This window comes from Falco punctatus (genome assembly GCF_963210335.1).
Source record: "Falco punctatus genome assembly, chromosome: 4".
NCBI classification, from domain to species: domain Eukaryota; kingdom Metazoa; phylum Chordata; class Aves; order Falconiformes; family Falconidae; genus Falco; species Falco punctatus.
Window position 1 is genome coordinate 115,635,222 of NC_137583.1, and position 22,049 is coordinate 115,657,270.

At 56.7% G+C, this 22,049-nt stretch overlaps 1 protein-coding gene across 1 annotated transcript in view; it reads left to right on the forward strand.

The window, feature by feature from the left end:
* Positions 1 to 22,049, forward strand: part of LOC308063679 (hydrocephalus-inducing protein homolog) — a gene marked incomplete at its 5' end in the record, with an annotated part of 100,414 nt that overhangs the window by 70,353 nt on the left and 8,012 nt on the right. Inside the window, 29 exons of the mRNA XM_080386980.1 lie at positions 123 to 250; positions 336 to 524; positions 926 to 1,075; positions 2,150 to 2,389; positions 2,665 to 2,833; positions 3,983 to 4,153; positions 4,778 to 4,951; positions 6,102 to 6,223; positions 6,782 to 6,883; positions 7,120 to 7,384; positions 7,872 to 8,013; positions 8,879 to 9,038; positions 9,789 to 10,418; positions 10,870 to 11,043; positions 11,369 to 11,571; positions 11,750 to 11,889; positions 12,104 to 12,296; positions 13,641 to 13,800; positions 13,905 to 14,077; positions 14,591 to 14,789; positions 15,651 to 15,750; positions 16,628 to 16,727; positions 17,224 to 17,439; positions 17,605 to 17,910; positions 18,233 to 18,347; positions 18,996 to 19,200; positions 19,558 to 19,793; positions 20,406 to 20,557; positions 21,518 to 21,710. Coding sequence (XP_080243106.1) covers positions 123 to 250; positions 336 to 524; positions 926 to 1,075; positions 2,150 to 2,389; positions 2,665 to 2,833; positions 3,983 to 4,153; positions 4,778 to 4,951; positions 6,102 to 6,223; positions 6,782 to 6,883; positions 7,120 to 7,384; positions 7,872 to 8,013; positions 8,879 to 9,038; positions 9,789 to 10,418; positions 10,870 to 11,043; positions 11,369 to 11,571; positions 11,750 to 11,889; positions 12,104 to 12,296; positions 13,641 to 13,800; positions 13,905 to 14,077; positions 14,591 to 14,789; positions 15,651 to 15,750; positions 16,628 to 16,727; positions 17,224 to 17,439; positions 17,605 to 17,910; positions 18,233 to 18,347; positions 18,996 to 19,200; positions 19,558 to 19,793; positions 20,406 to 20,557; positions 21,518 to 21,710 — 5,507 coding nt within the window. The remainder of the gene's footprint in view (positions 1 to 122; positions 251 to 335; positions 525 to 925; positions 1,076 to 2,149; positions 2,390 to 2,664; positions 2,834 to 3,982; positions 4,154 to 4,777; positions 4,952 to 6,101; positions 6,224 to 6,781; positions 6,884 to 7,119; positions 7,385 to 7,871; positions 8,014 to 8,878; positions 9,039 to 9,788; positions 10,419 to 10,869; positions 11,044 to 11,368; positions 11,572 to 11,749; positions 11,890 to 12,103; positions 12,297 to 13,640; positions 13,801 to 13,904; positions 14,078 to 14,590; positions 14,790 to 15,650; positions 15,751 to 16,627; positions 16,728 to 17,223; positions 17,440 to 17,604; positions 17,911 to 18,232; positions 18,348 to 18,995; positions 19,201 to 19,557; positions 19,794 to 20,405; positions 20,558 to 21,517; positions 21,711 to 22,049) is intronic.

Genomic DNA, 22,049 nt, shown 5'->3' on the forward strand with positions numbered 1-22,049 from the left:
CCGGGGATACAAGGGGGTCTTTCGCAGAGCTGCCAGCCAGGACGCCCGCGTGGCCTTAACGTGCTTGTGACACACAAGCGACATGAGATGTATCTCAGCTGCTTTATTTTCATCTGTTCAAGGTTTCAGTGTGGATCTGGACCATGTGAAGTGCCTGCCCTGCTGCAAGACTAAGACCTTCAGAGTGCGCTTTGACCCACAAAGCGCCAACCTGCCACTGGGAGAGGTGGACGTGCTCCTGCCCATCAAGGTACCACCTTTTGGGGCAGGCAGCAGGCTGGACACAGCAGCAGATGTCACCTGGTCTCTCAGCTGGATGTTCTGTCCTTCACTAGGTAGCAGGTGGCCCCACGTTCCATGTCCGCCTCCGTGCCGACGTGACTGTGCCGTCCCTCTGCCTCTCCAGGGACAGGCTGGAGTTCTCCGCTGTCCAGTGTGGGCAGTGCCGGGAAGAAACTGTCCAGCTCCACAATCAGCTCCAGGTCCCCTGTCAATGGTTCGTCACCGTGCACGAGCCTGTTAAGGTAAAGCACAGACAAGGTGTGACACGTAACTTCTTGGTTGGGTTTTCTTTGCCTCTCTTGCCCTTTCTGCCCCCGTGGCTGCCTGGGCGCTTGGGCTACAGCTTGGCTGAGGAAGCTTCTGAGGGTACGGGGCAAGGCTGCTTCGCCTGGACCTGTTCGTTAGCTGATGCTTCACTTCTCTGCCATCTTCACCCATTCCTCCTCCTCTGAGGACAGTGCCTCCCCATCTGCCTGCCCTGCCTACACATCTTTGCTCCCGTTTATGGTGCCACCAGGTTATGGTGGCCACGTCTGGTTTGGACGTGGGTGCTCTTCGCACCGTGGCAGTATCTCAGAGCACGGCAGGAACCAAGAGTCTGTCCCCACAAAGGCCACCTCACACGCCTGGTTTCTGTGCCCAGGTGGACAAATGCTTGTCAGCGAGCATGCGTCGGAAGCTGCTGCAGGAGTTGGAAGCCAAGCCCCGTGTCTTTGAGGCACTGCCCTCGGCCGGAACCCTCGCTCCCGGACAGCGATGCAACATGCGAGTCAGGTTTTCACCCGTGGAAGAGGTGAGATTGGCAGGTGTCACCCCGCGGAGGTCTGGCAGGGCAGTGTGGAAATGAGAGCCCAGCGCAGGGGATGAGGTCTGGCCTCCGCATGGAGCTTTCTGCCAGCCCCGTACCCGCTGTGCCCCAGTTTCCCCTGTAGCGCGCACTTCTGAGAAGCGCTTTGGAATCCCCACGGGGAGTTGCACAGGGAGCATCCAGGCTCGGCGGTGTGGCTCCCTCTCGGCACATGGAGGAGATCCACCTGTCTCCCCTCACCTTCCACCTCGTGTGGGCATATCTGCAGGCTGCAACGCCCCGGCGCAGAGCAGCTGGCATGCTCGCGGGGGACAACCCTGGAAGGGCCAACCTGGGCTAATCCTGCTGCCGGTACCAGCAGACAAAACAGCCGCCAGACACCTTCCTGGGCACGGCGGGACTGTCACCTGTAGCGGTACACTGCCAGCAGTCCCTGTGGCTCTGGCCCAACCTGCCTGCGTGTTCCCACGCGGTCTGGGAGTCAGCTTAAGTGATGGAGCATTCCCAAAGGCAGTTTGCATGTGGCCACAGTGACTTGGAAGCTGGCAGTGTGTGACAGCATGGACACAAGTGCTTCCATGCCTGGGAACAGTCCCAGGGACGGTATAATTGCTAGTAGGGATGCCACCAGCTTGTGTTGGGCTTTGGCCAGAGCCAAACGCTGAGCAGAGAAGATGACCCTTATTTCTAGCCAGCGAGAGCTCATCTGCCTCTTGCGTGGCTGGTGTTTGCCTGATGCAGCAGTGCCACAGCTGTGTCTGGGCAGCGTAACCCCGAGGACCTTTCTCATGAGCGCTGCGCTCCCTCGTGACTGGGTGAAAACGTGTGACAGACTGTTTCAGATCTGACACCAAACAGCCAGTTACACCTCACCCAGGATCCATCCCAGTTACCTGGAGCCAGCATGCAGGTGCTGCAGCCTCTGCTATAATTAAATACCTGTTTTCCATTCACCTTAGAGGTACCGATGACACCGCTGACCTTGGGGCAAGGGTTGAATTCCAGGCCCTTGTCACCTGGGACTTAGCGCAGGACCTTTCTGTGCTTCTCTCTTTTCAGAAGTCCTACAGAAGGAGGCTGAAGATTAACATTTGCCAGAGCAGCCAGCACCTCCAGCTGCAGGTCTCGGGACAAGGTCTGGAGCCGCAGCTGGAGTTCAGCCCCCCAGTGCTTGAGCTGGGACCGGTGCTGCCATACAGCCATGGGGCGGAGGGGACAGTGGTGGTGAAGAACCCGTGCGAGTTTCCCATCGAGTTTTACTCGCTGGAGTTTGACCAGCAGTACCTTGAGGAGGAGCAGGTGAGCGGGAAGGTCTGGTCCCCGTGTGCGTGCTGCCGTAGCTTCACAGTGCTGTGGTGGCATTCCCGGGCTTGCGCCAGGGAGATGGAGGCAGTCCCCAGGGCACAGCCTGGTGGCACTTGAGGGGCAGCCAGCCCTGCTGCCAGGCCGAGGGGGGTGCTTGGGTAGTCCGTGCTGGGAGGAAGGCATGGGGGAGAAGACTGGTTGGCTGGGCAGTGTGTTCGTGTGGTCAAGAAACCCCTCCTGTATGTGGTTTCTCGTCCCTCCGCGCACAGGTCCTGCGCATGCTGAACGACTACGACAGCCGCAACACCTTGTTGCTGCCTCTGCGTGGCCCGGGTGAGAAGCTGCCCCCAGAGGTGCTGGAGTACTCTCAGGACCAGAAGGGGCTGCAGGATGATCAAGCAAAGCCCAAGACTGGGGACCCAGCGGACCAGGACAAGGGTGAGGGTTTGGCATGGTCTGTCCTGAGTGTGGACACAGCAGGGAGTCCAGGCTGCGTGCCCCGAGTTCTCCATGACCTCATTCTCCACGGAAAGCCCGTGCTTTTAGCAGCCGCCTGTTCCCCAGCTTGGTGGAGGAATTGCTAGGTGAAAACCTGTGGCTTGTAAGACGCATCCTCTCGCAGCTCTGAGTGCAGCTAAAGCAAGCTCATATCTTACTGCCACACACTGGGGAAATCATCAGGGTGTCCCCTTGTGTCCCTCAGCCACAAAGAGCAGGCTCAGATGAGTTCTTCAGCCTGTAGGACCAAGTCTAATATAACGAGCTGGTTTAGATTTGTTCCTTCGCGGCAACACAAGCACAAGCTCAGAATACCCCTGGGCAGGCTCCTCGGTGCCTTGGGAGTCTCCCTCCTTAGGAGAGTTTTGCTTTTGCTTGTGGCCCTGCAAAGTGGGAATGGCCAAGAGCAGGTTGCCATTCCTTCCCCACGTCCTTCCTCCTCGGCCAGCTCTGAAGGTGCCTGGCACCTGTCAGATGGGGGCAGAAAGCACTCCGCTGGGGTTGTTGGCAGCACCTCGCCCCATAGCTCGGTCGTTCCCCCCTCCCTTTTCGATGAAAGCCAGTCCAACAGGGTGAATTCAGAATCCGAATGTGAGGAAGAGGAGGAGGAAGGTGTTAAGGAAAGACGCGGGACGGGTGGTAACCCGAAGCTCTTCACCTATTTTGTCCGTTGTGGCAAAAGGGCCCCAGCGGTGGACTTCAGTGCCACCTCCATTGCTTCACTGCAGCCTGGTGCCATCTCCCTCGGGACTGTTCCCAATGCCCAGTTGCACCTGTCACCCCCCTTAGGCACCAGGACCCGGGACCAAACTCCCATGAGGACCGTGGGGAGGGTTCATGGAAGATGTGGCCCAGGCCTCCTGGGTGTTGCCAGATGCTCTTTCCTCCTCCTGCCACCCCACTTACTGTGCTCTGAACAGGCCCCTTCGCCAGCAGCTGGATCTGCGCGAGCCTCGAGGACGGGCACGATGAGATCTGGGCTGTGACATTGCTTGCAGCAGTCTCCTCTCCCAGGGTCTGAGGGGATGGGGAGGGCGATCAGGGTCCCAGGGAGGCAGGAGGCTGACTTTTCTACCTGGTTCTACACAGCAGAGCACCAGCAGAGCACCAGCAGCAGCAAGGAGGCTGCAGGAGAGCTGGCCGACAGCCCTGTCCGTAGGGCCATCGCCCGCCACCTGGGCATCGATATCTCTGCCGAACGGCGCACAGGCGGAAGCCGCAGAGGGATCGTCATCATCGTCCATGGGGCACCTCGGACAGGTGCGTGAGCTGTTGGCTGCAAGGAGAGCGGGAAGCAGGAGAGACTTATCCTGGTGGGCCGTGGTGCTTGGTCGGCCAGTTGAAGCGAAGCGAGGCAAGCCACAGCTCTGCTGGTCCGTGAAACGGTCCCAGGCCTCTGCCTAGCTGGTGCCAGTGCTGTGGCTCATCTTGTGTCCCTATAGCTAGGCTCTTGTCCCCCCAGATGGGGTGGCCATGTCCCTCTTGCTGCATGGGACCACATTGCCTGGTGCCCGTGTTTCCTCATGGGAGCAGCCCCTAGCCCATGCTGACCCCCAGACTGCGCCCAGCTGGCACCCACCAGCACAGGGTAGCGAACGGTGGTGGTGGGCCAGGGCTCGAAACAATGTCCTGGCCCAGGGCTGAGGTCACACCACAAGGGACAAAGTCCTGGGCTGAACCGGAGGTGGAGGCGATCCACCTGGCTCTGGAGTTCAGCGCTTCTGACCGTGCTGAAGCTGCCTCCCTCGTGGTGTCCCCTAAAGGGACATGTGCTTTCTGAACGTCCTTGAAACCTGCAAAGCCTCTGGGGGGGCTTTCCAGAGCCTGTCGCTGAGAATGCTTCACCTGCAAATGTCACCAAGCCGCCTTCCTCTCTCTCTCAAGGAAAGACAGCGGCAGCGGTCGCCCTGTCCAAATATTACGGCGCTGCCTGCTTGTCCATCGACGCCGTGGTGACAGAAGCCATCTCTGACGGGAGCAGCGCGGCAGGGCTCCGTGCCCGGGAGCTGTGCATCAGGGCTGCCGCTGAGCAGAGCCACAAGGAGACAGAGGATGAGGGTAAGGAGGAACACTGGGCGCAGAGCGGCGCTTTGGAAACCCACCATGGCCACCTGCTTCTGCTTGCTCCAGAGGAGTTTGGCAGCCCTTGGGTCTCTTGGGGAGCATGGGTGCCAGCGTGTAGAAATGCAGAGCCATTTCATAACACAGCTCGGGTGAATAAGAAGCTCTGTTTTGAGGGGTCAGACAAAGGCATTTTTACTGCCTCTGGGCTTCTTGACACACGTTCCTTTTTCTGGGAGTGGTGAAGTACACCCATACCTTTCTCAGAGCTTTATAAACACATTTTCTCCGAGCTGAATCCAGCTTGCTCCCTGTGGCCATCAGGCAGAACTGCTGCCCGCTTGAACAAGGAATAACCCTCCGAAGTGGCTCATTAAGCTCTAGGTGACTGACTGTGAGTGTGGCTTCACAGACATGAGAGGAAGGGAAGAATAACCTCTTGGAGGAGTTTTGGATGAGACGCACTGCAGATGAGCTCTTTTTCTCTGGAAATGTATTTTTTTTTCCCCCTATACTGACACTGTCAGGTTGCGGAGCTGGCACGTGCTGTGCTGTGCTCCATGTGAGACTGGAGACTTTGGGGAAACTTTCTTGGGCAGTTGTTGCCCTGAGCTCTGCAGGGTGAGGCCAGACGCTGGCCTTGGCAGGGGACGTTTTACATTGCTCAGCTTTGAACCTGGGTGGTTGGGAGCTGGTGGAAGGGAAAAGGCTCTGGGTGCCAGGTGGGGTTATCCCAGGCAGAGGGTTTAGCTTCCATGGAGATGGGTGATGCTGCTGGGGCAGGGCTGCCCGTTACAGTCTCCACGGGAGAAGGCAGGATGGGTGCAAGGTAGGAAAATGATGGTGCTGGGGGACGAATCTTTGGCTTGATCCATAGGGGAGCTGCTGTGCAAAGTGTCACCTGTGTGCATGTTTATTAAGGAGGGACACGGGGCTGTGCACGACAAACTCTCTGGCCTTTCCGTCCTCTCTCAGCTTTATCGTGCTAGTAAGGGAAGCAGGGCAGGAGCTGCTTCTGGAGAGCAGCGCTGCTAGTGCCCAGCAGGCTGGGGGACAAGTGTTGTGTCCCTGCCAGGGGTGGAAGGTGCCTGCTTGCTCCCCGCAGCACCCATCACCAGCCCCGCTGAGCCATCTGTCCCCTCTGCAGGTCACAATGCAGATGTCTCTCTCAGCGTGCAGTGCCGCGCCAAGGCCGGGCACAGCTCAGCGCTGCGCCAGTCCAGCTCTGAGGAGGACGGCAGCCTGCAGTCCCCGAGTTCCCAAAGGCCGGTGAGCACTGCAGCAAGCAAGAGGAAGCCGCATGGCCGTGCATCCCAATCCCGGGAACAGCATCGAAGGGATTCGACAAGCTGCCAGGTGAAGCGTGATCTGCGCTGGGTAATGCCTGGGTCCTTTCTGTTGCATCTGAGAAGCGAAGGGGCTGCTTAGAGTGGGGGCTGGTGTGTGGGTGTGTGGTGCAGAGCGCCAGCTGGGCATGCTTGGGGTGGGAACAAACCCCTGTGCTCTGGCAGAAATCTCGACTGGGCCTCAACAGTTTGTTGGCAAAGCGCAGTCCTGGCTAATGTGGCCGCAGGCAGTGGGCAAAGCTGCGGGATGCTGTGCCGGGGGCTTGCAAGCCACGGGATGTGTCCTCCAGGGTTGTCCCCTGGAGCTGCTGGCCTGCAGGGTTGGTTCGAGCCTCCCGCTAGTGGGAAACCCTGGCTGCAAGCCCAGCAGTTGGAACTGTTCAGGGGTTACCCAAGTGGTTTGGTTTACTTGTGGCGTTCAACATTGCAGGGCTCCTCCATTTCTCATCTCCACCCTCCCCTTCCCTGCGTCCCTGCGCAGCGATGGCTGAGCATCGGTGGCAGCACAGAGGGAGGGCTGGGCTGTCTGAGCTGCGTGCTGCCCGAGGACTTGCTGGTGGCCATCCTCTCTGAAAGGCTCCAGGTACGTGGGGTGGGGTGGGGGCAGATGCTGCGTTCCTGCTCCGGAGAGACAGGCAGCGAGGCAGTTTGGAGAGGAGGTCTGTATCTGCTCTCGGAGGAGCCCCGAGCTGCACGCAGGGATCCTTGGGGGAAGCTGCAGATGCCCCAAGGTGGCAGAACGTGGGGAAAGATCAGAGCTTGTCTGGGCCGATGCGCTGGACACAACGATGGCTGGTGTCCTTTGACATCTGCTGACAGTGGACATTTACTGACTGGCTGAGAGCCCCGTGTGTGCCACAGCTGGCTAGAAAAGCTGTTCCTTTTCAACTTTATTCGCAGCTGAGTGACTGCTACCAGGGCGTGGTGTTTGATGGCCTGGAAACCCTCTTTGCGCACAACATGGCATCTGCTCTCCTCTGCCTGCTCAAAGCTGTTGGAAATCGGCCTCACATCTATGTCGTGAACCTGTTCCAGGATTATGTGTCCTTTAAAGCCAGGGAGACAGCTGCAAAAGAGCAGGAAGGTGAGACTTTTCATCTCCGCACCTCTCAAATCTTCCCTGTCAAGCACTCAGCCTTATCTGTGTGTATCTGGGTTACCAGCAGGGCTTGTAAGAAGTGCTCTTATTAATCCTTCCACCTTCTGCCTGGGTGTAGCCAGCGCTCAGCTCACAGTTGCTTAAAATGCAGCAGAGCAGAGCTGAGGCTGTGAAGACTTCCCTTGGTCTCTACTGTGAAAGCCTGGGCACAAGTGCCAGCTGTTGTGGCTCAGAACCGAAGCAGCAGCAGCAGCTGCCCGCCACGCTGGTGCGCAGGAGCCAGGCAAGGCGCGGGAACTCACCGTGAACTGTTGATAGTTCAGGGGCTGATCTGAATTTTGGAGCAGGGCTGTGAGCTCCCCAGCACCTCCTGGCAGGATGATCGGCTGGCTCGGGACACAGCTGTGAATCCTGGCAGCTCACCCCCAACAGCAAGCTCTGCTAATGGTTTCTCCTCTGGCCTTGGCTGAAGGACGGGAGCAGGAAGAAGCTGCCCGCAGGGAGAGAGAACGTCTCTGGGAGATGGACGAGGATGAGTATGATGCCCTCACTGCGGAGCAGAAAATTCAGCTTCATAACCAGATACGCCAAGTCCAGCGCGAGAGGAGGCAGAGGTCTGTGCGCCTGTAACTCCCCAGGAGGGTGCCCCTGCAGGGTTTTCCTGCTCCGGAGACCTCGGTTGAGCTCAGAGGGGTCACGGAGCGAAGGCCCGAAAGGGTCTGCTCCAGGCGGGCAGTTCCACCCCCAGGTTCCCAGCAGAGGAAGGCCCTTCCTCCCGGGAGAGAACATCTTCTCTCCAGCTGAGCGGGGAGCCCGCGGGTTTAGACGGTGGCTGCCGGCACCTGGGCTCTGGGCTTGCCTGGCCGCTGCTCCTTAGAAGTGTCTCTAAGTTAATTACGTTGATTCTCATCTTCACCCCCCTTCTTCCCCACACCAGAGGGGTTGTGGTGTGGCTTGGTGTGAGGCACAGCCGTGCTGGCTTGGTTTAGATCCCAGTCCTGCCGTAGGGGAAGTCCTTGCTGATCTCCCAGGTTTTTCCTTCCTGAGCGACACCGGCCATAGAAGCCGGTGGCTCTTGGGCTCACCCTCAGCTGCAGCAGCAGGTCAGCCTGGGAGAAGCTCTGATCCAGCAAAGCAGCCCAGGAGGGGAGGCCGCAGGGGTTGAGGAGGATGCACAGGCTAAGTCCGAAACTGGGAGGGGGACCCGCTTAAAGCGAGCGTGTGTTTCCGCACTTCGTTCAGCCCAGGCTGACCTTATGAAGCAAGGCTGAGGTTTGGCTGGCCCTGGAGGTCCCCTCCCACCTCTCCTCACTTGGGATATTCCCAGCCTCCCCAGGCTGAGGGAGGTCCACAGAGATGGCCTAACGGTTCTGCCTGGCCTCAGGGTCAGGGAATGAAGTGCAGGACCAGCTGGGATGGCGGCAAGCCCAGACTTCTGGTGGTGACTCTCGGGCGTGTTTTCTGTTTGGCTTGCTGAAGGGAGATGGAGCAGCTAGCTCGAGAGCTTGAGGAAAAGCGTCGGCAGGAGCTGGAACGCTTGAAGGAGGAAGAGCTGAAGAATTCTGAGCAGGGGAAGAGAAAGACTGGAAAAGACCAAGAGAATGCTTTGAGGAGGGAAAGCCGGCCTGGTGTCAAGCAGGTGCGTGGTTGTTTACAGAGATGACTGAAAGCCCTGGGGACCTTCCTACGGAGCTGCGCCGTGCCTCAGGGAGCCCCACGCAGTGCTGGGGACGAGCACCTGGCAGGAGCAACATGTGGGGCTGCGCTGGGAAACAACCACCGGGGTCTGATCGTGCTGCTGCTGCACCGGGGTGTCTTCCCATGGGTTTGCTGCTAGAGCTGCTCTACTAAGATCATGCTGCCTTTGAGTCCTGGCTTCATGTAACTCCACATATTGACTACTGAAGCCCTAGGTAGTTTTAGTCCAGCGTTTCTTCCCACTCTGCCTGTGACTTACACCTGTGAGCCATGATCTGTCTAGGATGTGGGGTCTTTTCCTACATGTCTGGCAGGAGATGCCCCCAGGCCTTAGGTATTCATTAGCAGGCAGACTTTGCAAAGAAGCAGCCAGCCACAGGGATGCTCAGCGCACCAGAAATGAACCCAGAGGACTGCACGGGAGTAAGGAGGTGTCTTAAGTTCTCTGCTTGGTTTGGGAACCTGTTCTGTTCCTCAGCTGGTTTGCAGGACCCCTCATCAGTCTGACACTGAAGAGTTTGGTTTGTTGGGCTAAACTGGGTACCAGCTATGTTCTGAACTGGGATTTATAGGGTGCCTAGCACAGGTCTCGAGCGAGGTTTGGGGTGCTATTGTAAAGATCATTGCTGCCCTACAGCACCTGAGTCAGTGCTTTGAAATGCTCCCTGCTTTTTTTGCTCTTCCTGCCCAGGGCATGAACAGTCCCACCAGCAACACCAACACATCCAACAGCCAGAGGTCGGAGGTCACCAAGGGGGTGGTCAAGACACGATCTGTAAGGAAGCGCCTGGGCTCTGTTGCACGCTGCACAAAGGAAGATGAGCAAAAGCAGAGCAAGGTCACCCTGATGGATGCCCACCTGGCAGCGGCTGCACACCCCACAGACCTGGAAGAGGGGGAAACAAAAAATGAGGCCCAGAGTGACAGCGAGAACTTGGCCCTGAGGTTTAATATCTACGAGACGTCGCAGAGGGATGTTGCGCGTATTTTGGCATCCTGGGACAGGGTTCAGGGTATCCTGCTGTTCCCCCTGAACCACGAGGACGCACGGCACCCAGCGGAAGAGCAGCCCCAGCACTCATCCAGCCCCAGGAGCTGGAGGGACAGAGAGAAGGAGCATCAGGAGAGGCTGGAGAAAGAGCATCTGGCAAAACTGAAGGCTCTTGAGGATGCCAGAATACCTCAGCTGGAAGGGGAAGGTGCAAAAGGGTCAGCCAGAGGCCAGGGTGTCGGGGTGCCCTGCTTGGACATCCAGGTGCTGGGCTCAGAAGATATGACTAGGAAGATCCTGGAGAGCAGCGAGCTGCCAGCGGCAGAGCAGGTAGAGCCCTGTGAGGCTCGGAGGCTGAGCCTACCGTGCTCCTGGGCCCCGGTCCAGGCCACCGATGATGTTCCACAATGGCTCCGCAGCAGCCCCATGGCTGGGGGAGGTTCTCACCATCCCTCAGGTGGGTGGGAAGCAGGAGTGCTCTCTGTACAAGCATCCCGTCTGTTGAGAGAATTTCCCAGCCTGGAAATCATTGCAAATGGTCCCAGGGCAGGGCAGCTCAGGTTTCCTTCAGCTGAGTCACTCCGGGGAGAGGTTTCTCTCGAGGTCCCACTTGTAGGTCCTGGCACTGCTCTGGAGCCTGCCCACTCCACTGGGCATGAAGAAGCGCTGTGCCCCATATAAATAAAGCCCCACCACATTGCCAAAAGCTCCATGCCTTTAAGGAGTGAGTGTGAGGATGAAGGTGACAGGGGTACAAACAGGGTTTTCTCTTACGCTTTAGGTCCTGGATAGCCTTGGACTGGGTCCCTCCGGGCTTCCCATTCCCCCTACTGCTTTCTACTCCGTGATCCACTACCCGGCAGAGCGGATGGCCCCTGCAGCAGGAGAAGCCCTCAAGCACTTTGTCTTTGTTGTGCCAGAAGGCGCCACTGCAGAAGAAGACAAGAATGCTGCCGTAAGTCTCGTGGATGCCCCCGTTGTGCCCGAAGTGAAGGTGCCAGGGCAGGGGGGTGGGTGGGGAAGGATCACTGTGATGTCTGTAAGATGAGAATAACGGTTTAAAAAAACCCCTCAAGCCCTCGCCTTGCCTTGAGGTCCTGGGCAAGGAGAGTGTTGTAGGCAAAACTAAACCTGGTGAGGAAGACCAAGTCCCTGGGCAGATGTGGTTGTTTATTTAGTGCTTCCCCTAATTGTTAACAAACCCACAGCTTGCTTTCCCGGAGGGGGATGTCTCGGGGCAGGTCTCACCTCTCTGTTTTCTCCCTCCCCTTGTGGCTCAGACCGCAGAGGAGCAGGTCGCCCCTGTGAGGAGCCAGTCGAGCGAGGAGAAAGCTGCGGGCAGCTGGGAGGCTGCGAGAGAGAAGCAGAGCTCCAGTCAGGGCAGGAGATGTCTCCAGGGGCTGGACAGGGAAGGACCCGTATCTTCTCCTGGGGCGCACCAAAGCGGCGAGGACACGGTCCCATCCCCGCCGAGACATGTCAGGTGAGCTGAGGGCTGAGGAGATCCTTCTGCTTCGCGGCCACCCTGTCAAGTGAGGTCTGTCATCCCCAGCTCCTCAGGGCCCCTCTGTTGGTGCCTCCGTGGGATGGCGAGTCCACAGCCCTCCTCCTCGTCTTGTTTGCTCATTAGCCGTGTCTGAAGCCCTCTCTTTAACTGCCAGGCTGAGCAGCTGCCGGTGGATAGTGCCTGCCCGCGGCGAGGTGGAACTGAAGGTCCACTTCAGCTCCACGGTGCTGGGCCAGTTTGAGCAGACGCTGCGTTTTGAGATCCTGGGGACAAAGCGACTGTACCAGCTGCCCTGCAGGGGCACCTGCCTGTACCCCACCATCAGCCAAGACCCACGGTAAGGCTTGCCCCTGGGAGCCTCCCACGCTGCTCCCCCGTGGGCTCAGAGCCAGGGCTGCCCCTTGTACCCCGCTGACCTTCTGGCTCGGGCAGAGCGTGCTGCCTGAGCCGCCCAGCATCTTGTCCCATGCCTGGAGCTGGGCGTACTGGTACCGCGGCCACCAGTAAGGGTTACGGCTTTCTGACCAGGTTTTCTACTTGGAGCATCTCACAGCTCTTCATTCCCTGTTTTCTCTGCCCAGGCTGGTGTTTCCCCACCGAAGGAAGAGCAAGGGAGACGATGACATTGTCTTCAAGCAGTATGTCACGGAGACGGGTGTCTTCCACTTTGGACCGCTGCTGTGTGGGAAGTCAAGAGACTGGTACGTGCTCCCCGCCCTGAGCGAGCATCCTGATGTGCTGCCTGCACAGCATGGGACGTTGGGATGGCACCTCCAGGGCCTCGTGCTGTCACAGACACGTCTGGGGACGAGCCGTCCCAGAGGCACAATTCAGGGCAGGCCCAGGTGGAGACCTGCCTGGGAGATGCAGGGGGCTGAAGGGCCACAGATGTGTGAACTTGAGCAGATGATGGGCAAGTGAGTCCTGGAGGAGCAGGGGAGAGACGGAGCTGTTCTTCCTCCCTGGTGGGTGCCTTGGTGGCCAGAGCCATGTGCTGCTTCCAGCCTGAAGGTCACTTGGAGCAGCTTGTGTCCCCCCGCCGCATCTCAGCTTCGCCACCTACGAAATGAACTTTATGGTGTTTTTTAAAAGTGCTTTGAGCTCTACAGGTGGACTGAACAAGCAATTACTCTGCTGATGGTTTTGTAAAACATTCATCCGTTTGTAATATTAGTAAGGCCTTATGATTCGACCTGCGGATATGGGGGCGTGGGGGATCTGCAGAGGAATGAAAATGGAAATTCTGTTTCCCCGTCCTCAATGCTGGACAAAGTCTGCCTGAAAAAGTTGCCATTGTAGCTGCTGGCGCATTTCTATTTTTAACATAGCTTTTTTTTTCAATAGTAGAAATTAAGTTGTCCTCTTCATGGGAGCTCTGGAGAGCTAGTGGTATTTTGACAACCCAAGCAAATGAAATCAAAACAGTTCAAAAACCAAAAGGGGATCTTTAGTCAGGCTGCTGCATGGCCTTGGGTTTCTGTTTGTGCTTTTTAACCCTTTAACTCCCAAATCTGCTCCATACCCGAGGGAAGGGACGTTTTTTTTAAATTCAGCATTCCTCTTGGGAATGAATCCTCTCTATTTCCTTCCCTCAGGCTTTGAGCTAACCTGTGAAATACAAGGCAATCTCGTGACTGTTTTGGAAGACAAAAGCTAAACTATTTTTAAAAGCTCTTTCCAAGAGCATTTCTTTCTACCCTGCAGGGAAGGAAACCCAACAAAGAAAGGGGGAGAACCCACGTGCCTGCAGTACCTCTGTTTTTCCAGGCATCTTTGAATTTCTAATTTGTAAAATGCTCTTTAAGTGGCCTGTGCATCATCACGTGTCTGGGCTGGAGGCACCAAGTACAGGGGTGGACATCAAAGTAACGCAAGGATGGAGACACATAGCATCCAGTGTGCCCCTGAAAATGATCCTTTTTCTTGGCCTGCTTGTTGGAACATGGTCTTGCAGTGCAGCCTCCCGCTGCCAGGACATGGCGCTTTCCTTGGTGTGGCGTGAAGGCGACGGTCTCCTCTGCAGCCTTCTCCCCTTTTGCGGACAGGTACAAGGCACTGGACTATCCCAGCAACTGTGAGACGATAACCATCCTCAACGTCACCCCCTTGGAAGTAGAGGCGCATTTCTCCTTTGAGCGCGATCTCAAGGCGGACACGTTCCTTGTAGAACCTCCCAGCATGAGGCTGAAACCGAACGAGAAGCAGGTAGGGGACAGCAGGTAGGGCAGGCACTGGTGTAAGTGCCCAGGAGCCATTCCTCCTGCTCACTGAGTGCTCTTCTGTATTTCTTGTTTCGGGGACGGGGCTAGAAGCTGAGCATTTGGGCGTACCCCACTTCAGCTGGTCTGGTGGAAGACAAGCTCGTCTGCCGCATTAAGGAGAACCCAGAGCCGGTGGTCTTCCCCCTGTGCTGCCAGGGGGTGAAGGTGGAGCTGAGGGTCAGCCCCAAGCGCGTGCATTTCAACAGGCTGCTTCTGCACAGGTCAGTCATCCCACGGCCCCTCTGCTGGGGACGGGTGCTGTCGGTGAGCTCACCTTCAGCCTCTCTGGCTGGCTGCACGGCCCTTCAGGCTGGATGTTGGGCTGGCGTCCCTCTTTCTGCCAGCAGTTCCCGGTCTCTTGCTCACCGTTCCTTGCTGGCTTGGTTCTCTCAGGACAGCCGCAAGCTCTGTAGCCCCCCAGCAACGTGGTGCAATGGGCATCTTGATTCATTTGTATCTCGTCTGCTGGTTCGGAGAGCAGTGCAGTTGCTCCTCCTTATGTCCCTTCTGTTGGATACACCGTTAGCACCCAGCCCTTCCCCAGGACCTCACCTCTGAGACTTGTGACACAGAGAAAACATTTAACTAATGTTATGGATACTATAAATACTGGATGTGTATAGATAAAGATATATATATAAACTAATGCATAGGGCTGCTCCAAGATGCATTCAGTTGCAAGGCCTATCCTGACCATCGAGCAGCTGGTGCAGGGTGTCTTTCTGCCTCTGCAGGGAGGACAGCAAGACCCTGGTCCTGCGAAACAGCACCCTGCTGCCTGTGGCCTGGCGGCTCTGTGGGCTGGAAAACCTGGGCGAGGACTTCTCCGTGTCACAACGTGAGGGCATCGTTGGTCCGCGCACGGAGTTTGACGTGCATCTGTATTTCAAGCCCACAAAGGCTCTCAACATTGAGAAGAAGATCCGACTGGAGGTGAGGGGGACTGTGCCCTCCCTGGCAGGGCAACAAGATCTTTGGGGTGGAGGCTGTGCTTGAAGGGTTCCCTGCAAAGAGGGGGACAAAGGATGAGCCTTCCCGAGGTTCCTTTCTACCCGCATCGCCGGGGGGGCAGGCCCTTAGCGGCAAGGAACTTGCTCTTATAGCTGAGCTTCAGGGGGCATGTGTGCTGCCGGGCCAGGAAGAGCTGCACCTGAGGGACACAAGGCTGCTGTGACCCCAACTTCTGCTGCCTCAGCCTGGGTTCACCAGAGCACATGGTGCATCCCTGAGCATCTGCGTCAGCCCAGACAACCAGGCGCTGTGTCCTGAGCCCGCGTTACAGCCACCTTGCCGCTGTGCGTGGTTGAATGCTGTTGTTTGGTTGTCCAGACCTCGGCGTGCTCCCTGCGCCCATGCTGGAGCCTGTCCGGGGCTCTTAACGGAGAGCAACAAGCTGTCACCCTGGGCTTTTGTTCCCCGTGGTTTGGGGGCTGCACTTCAGTGAGGATGCTGGGTGATTGAAGGGGAGAGGGTTGACGGTCAATGCCACCTGCTCTGGGACACCTCACAATTCTTGAGATTGTTTTTCCATCGCTGTGTCTCCCCGGGTGCTTCCGCGGCAGCACTCCCTGCTGAAGGAGTGCCGAGCTGGGCTGGTAGGGCTTCTTACTGCAGCAGCATCTCGCTGGGTCAGCCCGTGAGATGAGCAGGTTGGGAGAGTTTGGGAATCCACAAGTGCTTGTCAAGCAGGGGAGGCCATGGTGGAAGCAGCCAGCAGAGACAAGGACTCGTATGTTGTCTACCAAAAGAATTTAAGAGAACGGTCTAAGCACTGTTCGTTTCTCGCTGCCTCAGGTTTCAGATGCAGAAAACATCCTGGGGATTGTCCAGACCGAAAATATCCTCGTTTCTGCAGAGGGCTATGATGTTGCTCCAATCATCAACATTCCTAAAGGTCAGTGGACGCCCCAAAACAAAGCAGTCTGGGTGCGTTGCCTTGCCTTGGCAGGTGAGCAACCAAAGCGCTTGGGATGGGGTAGCATGCAAGCGTGGCCCGGTCACATAAAGCGCGTATCCTGCAAGTTGAGTGGAGTGAAGGGCTGTCAGGGCACAGCCAGCCTCGAGTCTCTCGCCCCTGAGCTTTGCAGTGTGCAGGTTGGTCTGGGGGCTTAGAAACCACAGCGATGTGAGCGAGCAATTGGCAGCTCCTGAGGGCTCAGCAGGGCACATAAAGTTGTTGGATCAGTGCTTGGAAGCAAGAAGACAGAAACCCAGCTCCTCACCTGCTAAACCCTGCAGATATTCTCCGAGTAAGAAGAGCAAGGGCAGCAAAGTAGCTAAAGAAAATTTCCAAGAACAGAAACTTCCTGAGAAGGGTTTTGGGCTGCCTGAGAACTCCAAGTGTCATAGAACAGTTTGGGTTGGAAAGGACCTCAAAGATTGTCTTGTCCCAACCCCCCTGCCATGGGCAGGAACACCTTCCACTAGCCCAGGTTGCCCCAAGCCCCGTCCAACCTGGCCTTGAGTGGGGCAGCCACAGCTGCTCCGGGCAGCCTCTGCCAGTGCCTCGCCACCCTCACAGTGAAGAATTTCTTCCCAACAGCTCATGTAAATCTCCCCTCCTCCAGTTCAAAGCCATTGCCCCCTGTCCTGTCACTACAGCCCCCCAGGAAACACCTGTGCCCACCTTTCTTATAAGCCCCATTTCAGTATTGAGAGGCCAATTGAAATTGGCCTGGAAGTGTTGAAATATCTGTCTTGTCACTTGGTGTGGTCTGTAGCAGCTCACAAATACTCCCCGTTTCTTGCCTGGCTCTGCGGGTTTTCTGCAGGTGCAGGTGGCACCGTGGATTTTGGAGTCCTGAAAGTCCTGGATGATGCGAAGCAAGTGCTGACTCTGAGGAACAAGGGGAAGTACGAGATTGCGTACAGGTGGGTCCAGCTGCCTGGTCTGTGAACGCGTGGTGCCACCATCTGCCCAGGCCTGCCTTCTCCTCCTGCCCATGGCTAGAACCGCTTCCCGTGCTGGCTGCCTCGTGGTCTGGTTAAATAAAAAGCCCGGGCTCCCTAATCTCAAAGACTTTAAGGGAGAATGCAGCCCCACACCAGAAGTCCTTCACAGCTGAGCAGGAACCAGAAGGAGAGGCCCTGAAATTGAAGCCACTCACTGCTGAGATCCATTGCCTTCCTCTGAGGGGCAGCTCCTTTCTCTTTATGACTCTTTAAAGGAGGGGATGAGAAAATTGGCTGTCGAGGTTAGTTTGCAACACTCATGATGGTCTGCACTCTCTCAAGATCTGAGATTCCCCAAGCAGAGCTGGACTCTTTCCCTTTTAATTTTTTTATGGTCTTATGTCAAGCCCTGGCTGTGCTGGTGGCACTTGTACTTTTAACTGCAGAGGTCTTTGTTCCTTCCCTTTCTCCCCAGTTTCCAGCTGAAAGCTGCAGGCACCACCATACCAGACCTGGCAAGCCACTTCACTATCCAGCCGCAGAAGGGCCTGCTGGCTGCCTCCGGGCGCCCTGTGCAGGTCCAGGTGTTCTTCCACCCCAAGACGGAAGTGAATATCGAGGACAAACCCGTCCTGCACTACCAGGTGAGCTGCCCCAGCCAGGCAGTGGTGGCACAGCACGTCTTGGGAGCGTGAGCAGGACAGGTGCCTTCTGGAAGGAGGGCTTTAGCTGGGTAATTCTCGTAGGTGACAGCAATGTCTCAGAAAACATTTGTGATGCTTCCTAAGCGGAGCTGAAAGTCTGGCTCCGGAGGAGGCGTTGAAACAGGGAGGATGAGCTGATGGGGACCTGGGATGGGATCAGGGAACAGAGTCAGAGGCTGGCCTCTTTGCTGGTTTTACCAAGCCCTCCTCTGGCTGCAGGTGATGGAGCCCAGCATCTGCGGAGGAGGCGAGACCGTCGCCGTCATCCCAGTGAGGGTGTCGGCGAAAGCTGTGTTCAGCAAGTACAGCATTCACCCCGCCTCGCTCATCAACTTCGGTGCCATGGTGAAGGGCAGCAGGAAAACCTGCACCTTCATGCTGGAGAACAAAGGCAGCCTTGACTTTAAATTCCTCATCTACCGAGCAGACCAGGACGCATCCCGATTGCAAGAGAAAAGGTGAGAGAAGACCTGCATCACCTGTCCTGCCTGAGGAGGCACGACAGCGTGGCTGGTGTGTGACAGGCAGCCCAGACACCTGGGTTATTGTCCAGTTCACGTCACCTGCTTGTGAACAGGGAGTGGAAAAGTGCCTCAGTGTCCCCGTGTGTCGGGCAAAGCTGGTGATACAGCTGAGCTGTCTGTAAGCTGCAGGAGGTGCCGCCGGGGCTGTGAGGGGCAGGGAGGCTTTCCTCTGTGGGGAGGGGAAGGTCAGCTTTGGCTTCAGAGGAAGGCAGGGTGGGGGCTCAGCATGATGGATGTTTCTGCTTTCTCCTCTTAGTGGATGTCAAATGAAATCTGCCCACTCTGGCAAGAGTGAGAACTTACACCAAAGGACTTCCTCAGCCAAGAAAAGCAAGCGCTCGCTGCAGAAGGTTGCCAGCCCCTCCATGCAGGTGGGTGGCTCCCGCTCCCCAAGACACACTGCTGCGGGTGCTGGGGGAGGACGCTGATGGGGGCTCCGTGTCACACAGTGGGGTGGGACATGGTCTGCACGATGGAGGTCCGTCATCTCCCAGCCACAAGCAGAGGCAGGAGCTGCTCAGTTGCACTGACAGTCCCGTGCTCTGGCTCAGACTTGGAGTTGTGGGGTCAAGAGAGAGGAGCAGGTCCCGTGTTTTGGTGGCTGCTAGCCAAAATAGGACTGTGAATACCACAGATGTGGGCACGTTCCTGTTTGAAGTCCCACTCCATAGATACCAGATGACCTTGTGTTTTCGTCTTCCCAGTCCCCTCCCTTCCCTCCCGTCACTTCTCACAGTTATTTCTGCTCTCCTGTTTTACCCCTGAGGCTGGAGGATCCCAGCTAGCACCTTCACCTTTTACACCCAAACTCCGTCCTCTGTGCCAGCCAGGATAGGCCTGCAGCTCCTCCTGGCTTGTCCCTCTCGTCCTGGGGCTGCCTCTGGGCCGTGGAGTCATCCCTCCCTGCCCTGGGACTGGGGGCTCGGCCTGGCTGGAGGTTGAGGAGTGGCGTACTCCTTGCTGGGGATGCTCAAGGCTGGGCTGCTGGACGTCAGCCTCTCCTGGGACTCTTTCTGCAGGCTCGCCTCACTCTAGGCATGTTCACGGTGTACCCTGGCTTTGGTTCCATCCCTCCTGGGGGCCAGCAGATGATCACGGTGGATTGCTCTGCGGAATCACTGGGGACGTGCGAGGAGCACCTGCGCATCGATATCAGCGACAGAGACCCCCAGGACAATCCCCTCGGCATCCCCTATACCCTGCTGGCTGAGTCCTGCCTCCCAGGTACGCCCCGTCCGCAGGTTCCCACAGCCAGACCTGCTGCTGGTCAGCACCTGAACTTCTTGCTTGGTTAGAGAGGCGCCCTGACCTTGAAGCTAAACCCTAAAATCCTCAGAGGTTCCAGTTCTTTTCAAGTCAGCCAGCGGGGAGAGGCTGGGAGGGATGCATGGAAGGATAAAAGGAAAGCAATACTCCTTGACTGGGACTGAGCTCCATCCTCGCAGCCGACTCCCCGCCCAAGGCTGGGTTTTGCAGTGACCTGGGCAGAAAGGGTTTATCAAGCCTTCCGAGAGGCCAGCAGGGTCCCGAAAAATTCATCAGGAATTCAGCATTCAGCCCTCCCTCTGCTCTGCTCCGCAGCATTTGTGGTTGATGACATCGAGTCCATCTTTGAGGAGCATCGAATCTGCAGCAACGTCAACCTCTGCCAGACCCCGCAGACGGTGCGAGACAAGGGTGTGTATGTCAGAGATGAGAACAAGTTTATCTTCACCGACGTTCGGGTTGGGCACCGGGCCACAGCTCGCTTCGAGATCCACAATGTCAACAAAGTCCCCTGCAATGTGGTCCTTTCCATCAAACCCATCGCCGGTGAGGTAAGAACAAGAGGCCAAGGTGACCGTTGCTCTTTACAGGCTGCGCTGCCTTGTTCTCCAGACTCGTTGCTTCCTCTTGCCCGCCCTAGTCCAGCTCCGTGCAGGTCAGGCTACAGGGGGGAGCAGCAGTGCCAGGGTGGCAGTTCTGAATTTGGCACGTCTCGAGCAAGGCTTTGGCTCACCGCTCTGGCTGGGTCTTTGGTGGGAGACCCAAACCCTTCTGCACATCTCTTGGAAGCCCGCTCAGAGGGGGCCTTTACTGGCCTGACGTGCCTGGGCTCAAAGCAGACCATTCCCTCAGGCTCCCTGGCCTTTTCCTTCTCTTTAAAGGCCAGTTCGAGGTTAGTTGCGGGGTTTCCGTGCAGTGCCCCCCTCCCTTGTGTGCTGGGGTGGCTGCCCAGTGCTCAAAGCCAGCTTTTGCGCTCCTGGGCTCCCTGTGCAAGGTCAGCACCGCTTTGGAGTCACCCCTGCGATGGAAGGAGCCTGCCCAGGGCAAGCAGGAAGGGAGACACGCTGTCTGGGGCTGTTCCCGGTGACGCATATAAGAATAAGACTGCGTACGAAACACTGAAGGATGTTTCCTCCTAACACGGCTCTGTGGGTTCCCCCAAGTTTCACAGCCCCATCAGTGACATTTTCAAGGTGGATCCCGTTCGGATGTGCGTGCCCAGCTGCTCCCACGCCTTTGCTACGGTGACCTTCACTCCACAGATGATGCAGAGCTACCAGTGCACTTTTGAGGCTTCCCTCGATGTCCTGGCGAGGTAACTCCCCCTGTGAAATCTGGGCGGGGGGACCTGCCTGATGGCTGCCCCTCCTCTGGGAGGACCCCGACCTCTTGTTAACCCTGATGCTCTCGGTAGCCTTAGGCAGAGTGCTTAGCATTAGAGAATAGAGGAGGCGGTAACTACTAGACAGAGTAGAAAGAGAAGGGGTTATAGCTTAGCCTCTGCGAGTGACTGTGAAGACAGTGCAGCATTTGGTAGCCAGCTGGGAGTTAGTGAATCAGCAAGAAATGGAGATGTGCAACAGTTGAGCTGGGGCTTTCCAAGGACAAAGGTTTAGATGAAGCCGTTTCTGTGCCAGCCAGCCAGCGTGCATTATTTCCTCCTTGTTTCTGTTAAAATGAGATGATTGTATGTGATTACCTGGGGTATGTTAAGCTATTCTCTGTCAAAGGAGCGACTGGAGCCCTTCTAAAAGAGGAGCCCAGTTCCCCTGTCCTGGGACGTGTGTACCAGGGCTCTGACCGGCTCTTCCCCAGCCGTTTAGTGGCTGAGTCAGGACAAGTCAGCTTTCTGCTCTAGTACGCAATTCCTTTTTTAGCGTCCCTGGAAATAATCATTACTGATGGTGCCATTTATTTTTCCCTTCTTGCTTTTATACTATTTCCATGCTGCGCTCGTGCTTTTTGCATGTGTCTCATATCATCGCAGCCAGTGAATTTGCCATGTCTCACCTCTCGCCTCATTATTTACCTGCTGTGCTGCATGATTCAATTCAGTGACATGTTCTTTTACTGCTACTCTGGAAGGCTCTGGCTCTTCAGAGCTCTTGTGAATGGCCCTGATTGGATTGGGAGGAGGGGGGTGGAGGAGACCTGTGTCGTGGGGTACAGGAGCACCAGCCAGGGAAAATGCAGTGGGTGGCCCCTCTTTGTTGCTTGCCAGGTGGGAAATTGGTTAGTGCCGGCCGTCATGATCTCTCCTCTGCCTTTCCTGCAGCCCTGCAGCAATTAAAGCGCAAAGCCTGACCTTCCGTGTCAGTGGAGATGGGACTCTGCCTCGGGTGACAGTCCTGCGCCCGGTACTTCACAGTAAGAGAGGGAACCCTCTGCTGGTCTTTAAGAAGCTGTTGCTGGGTGATTCACAAAAGCTCCCTCTGGTCCTTCATAATGGTGGCACCCTACCTGTCCAGGTGAGGACCTGCTCAGGGAACGCTCTGGTCTGGGAACAAGTGCTTGTCTCGTGGAGAAAAGGTCCCAGAAAGCATGGCAGACCTGGAAACAGCTCTCAGAAATTCTTTTTAAGCAAATGACTGACTTGTAATTTCCAGGAAGAGAGTTCCTCTTGGAAATGCGATTTTTCTGACTAGCCTATCCTTTTCAGTTAAATACAACGCAAGAAAGTTGGTGGGGTGTTTTCCCCCCATCTCTCTTCTCACGCTTTGATTCTCGGGTGGGCACGTGTGATGTCCTAGTTGCATTAGATTGTATTTGATCCCATTTTACTACACTTTAATGAAAAATTCTGTTCA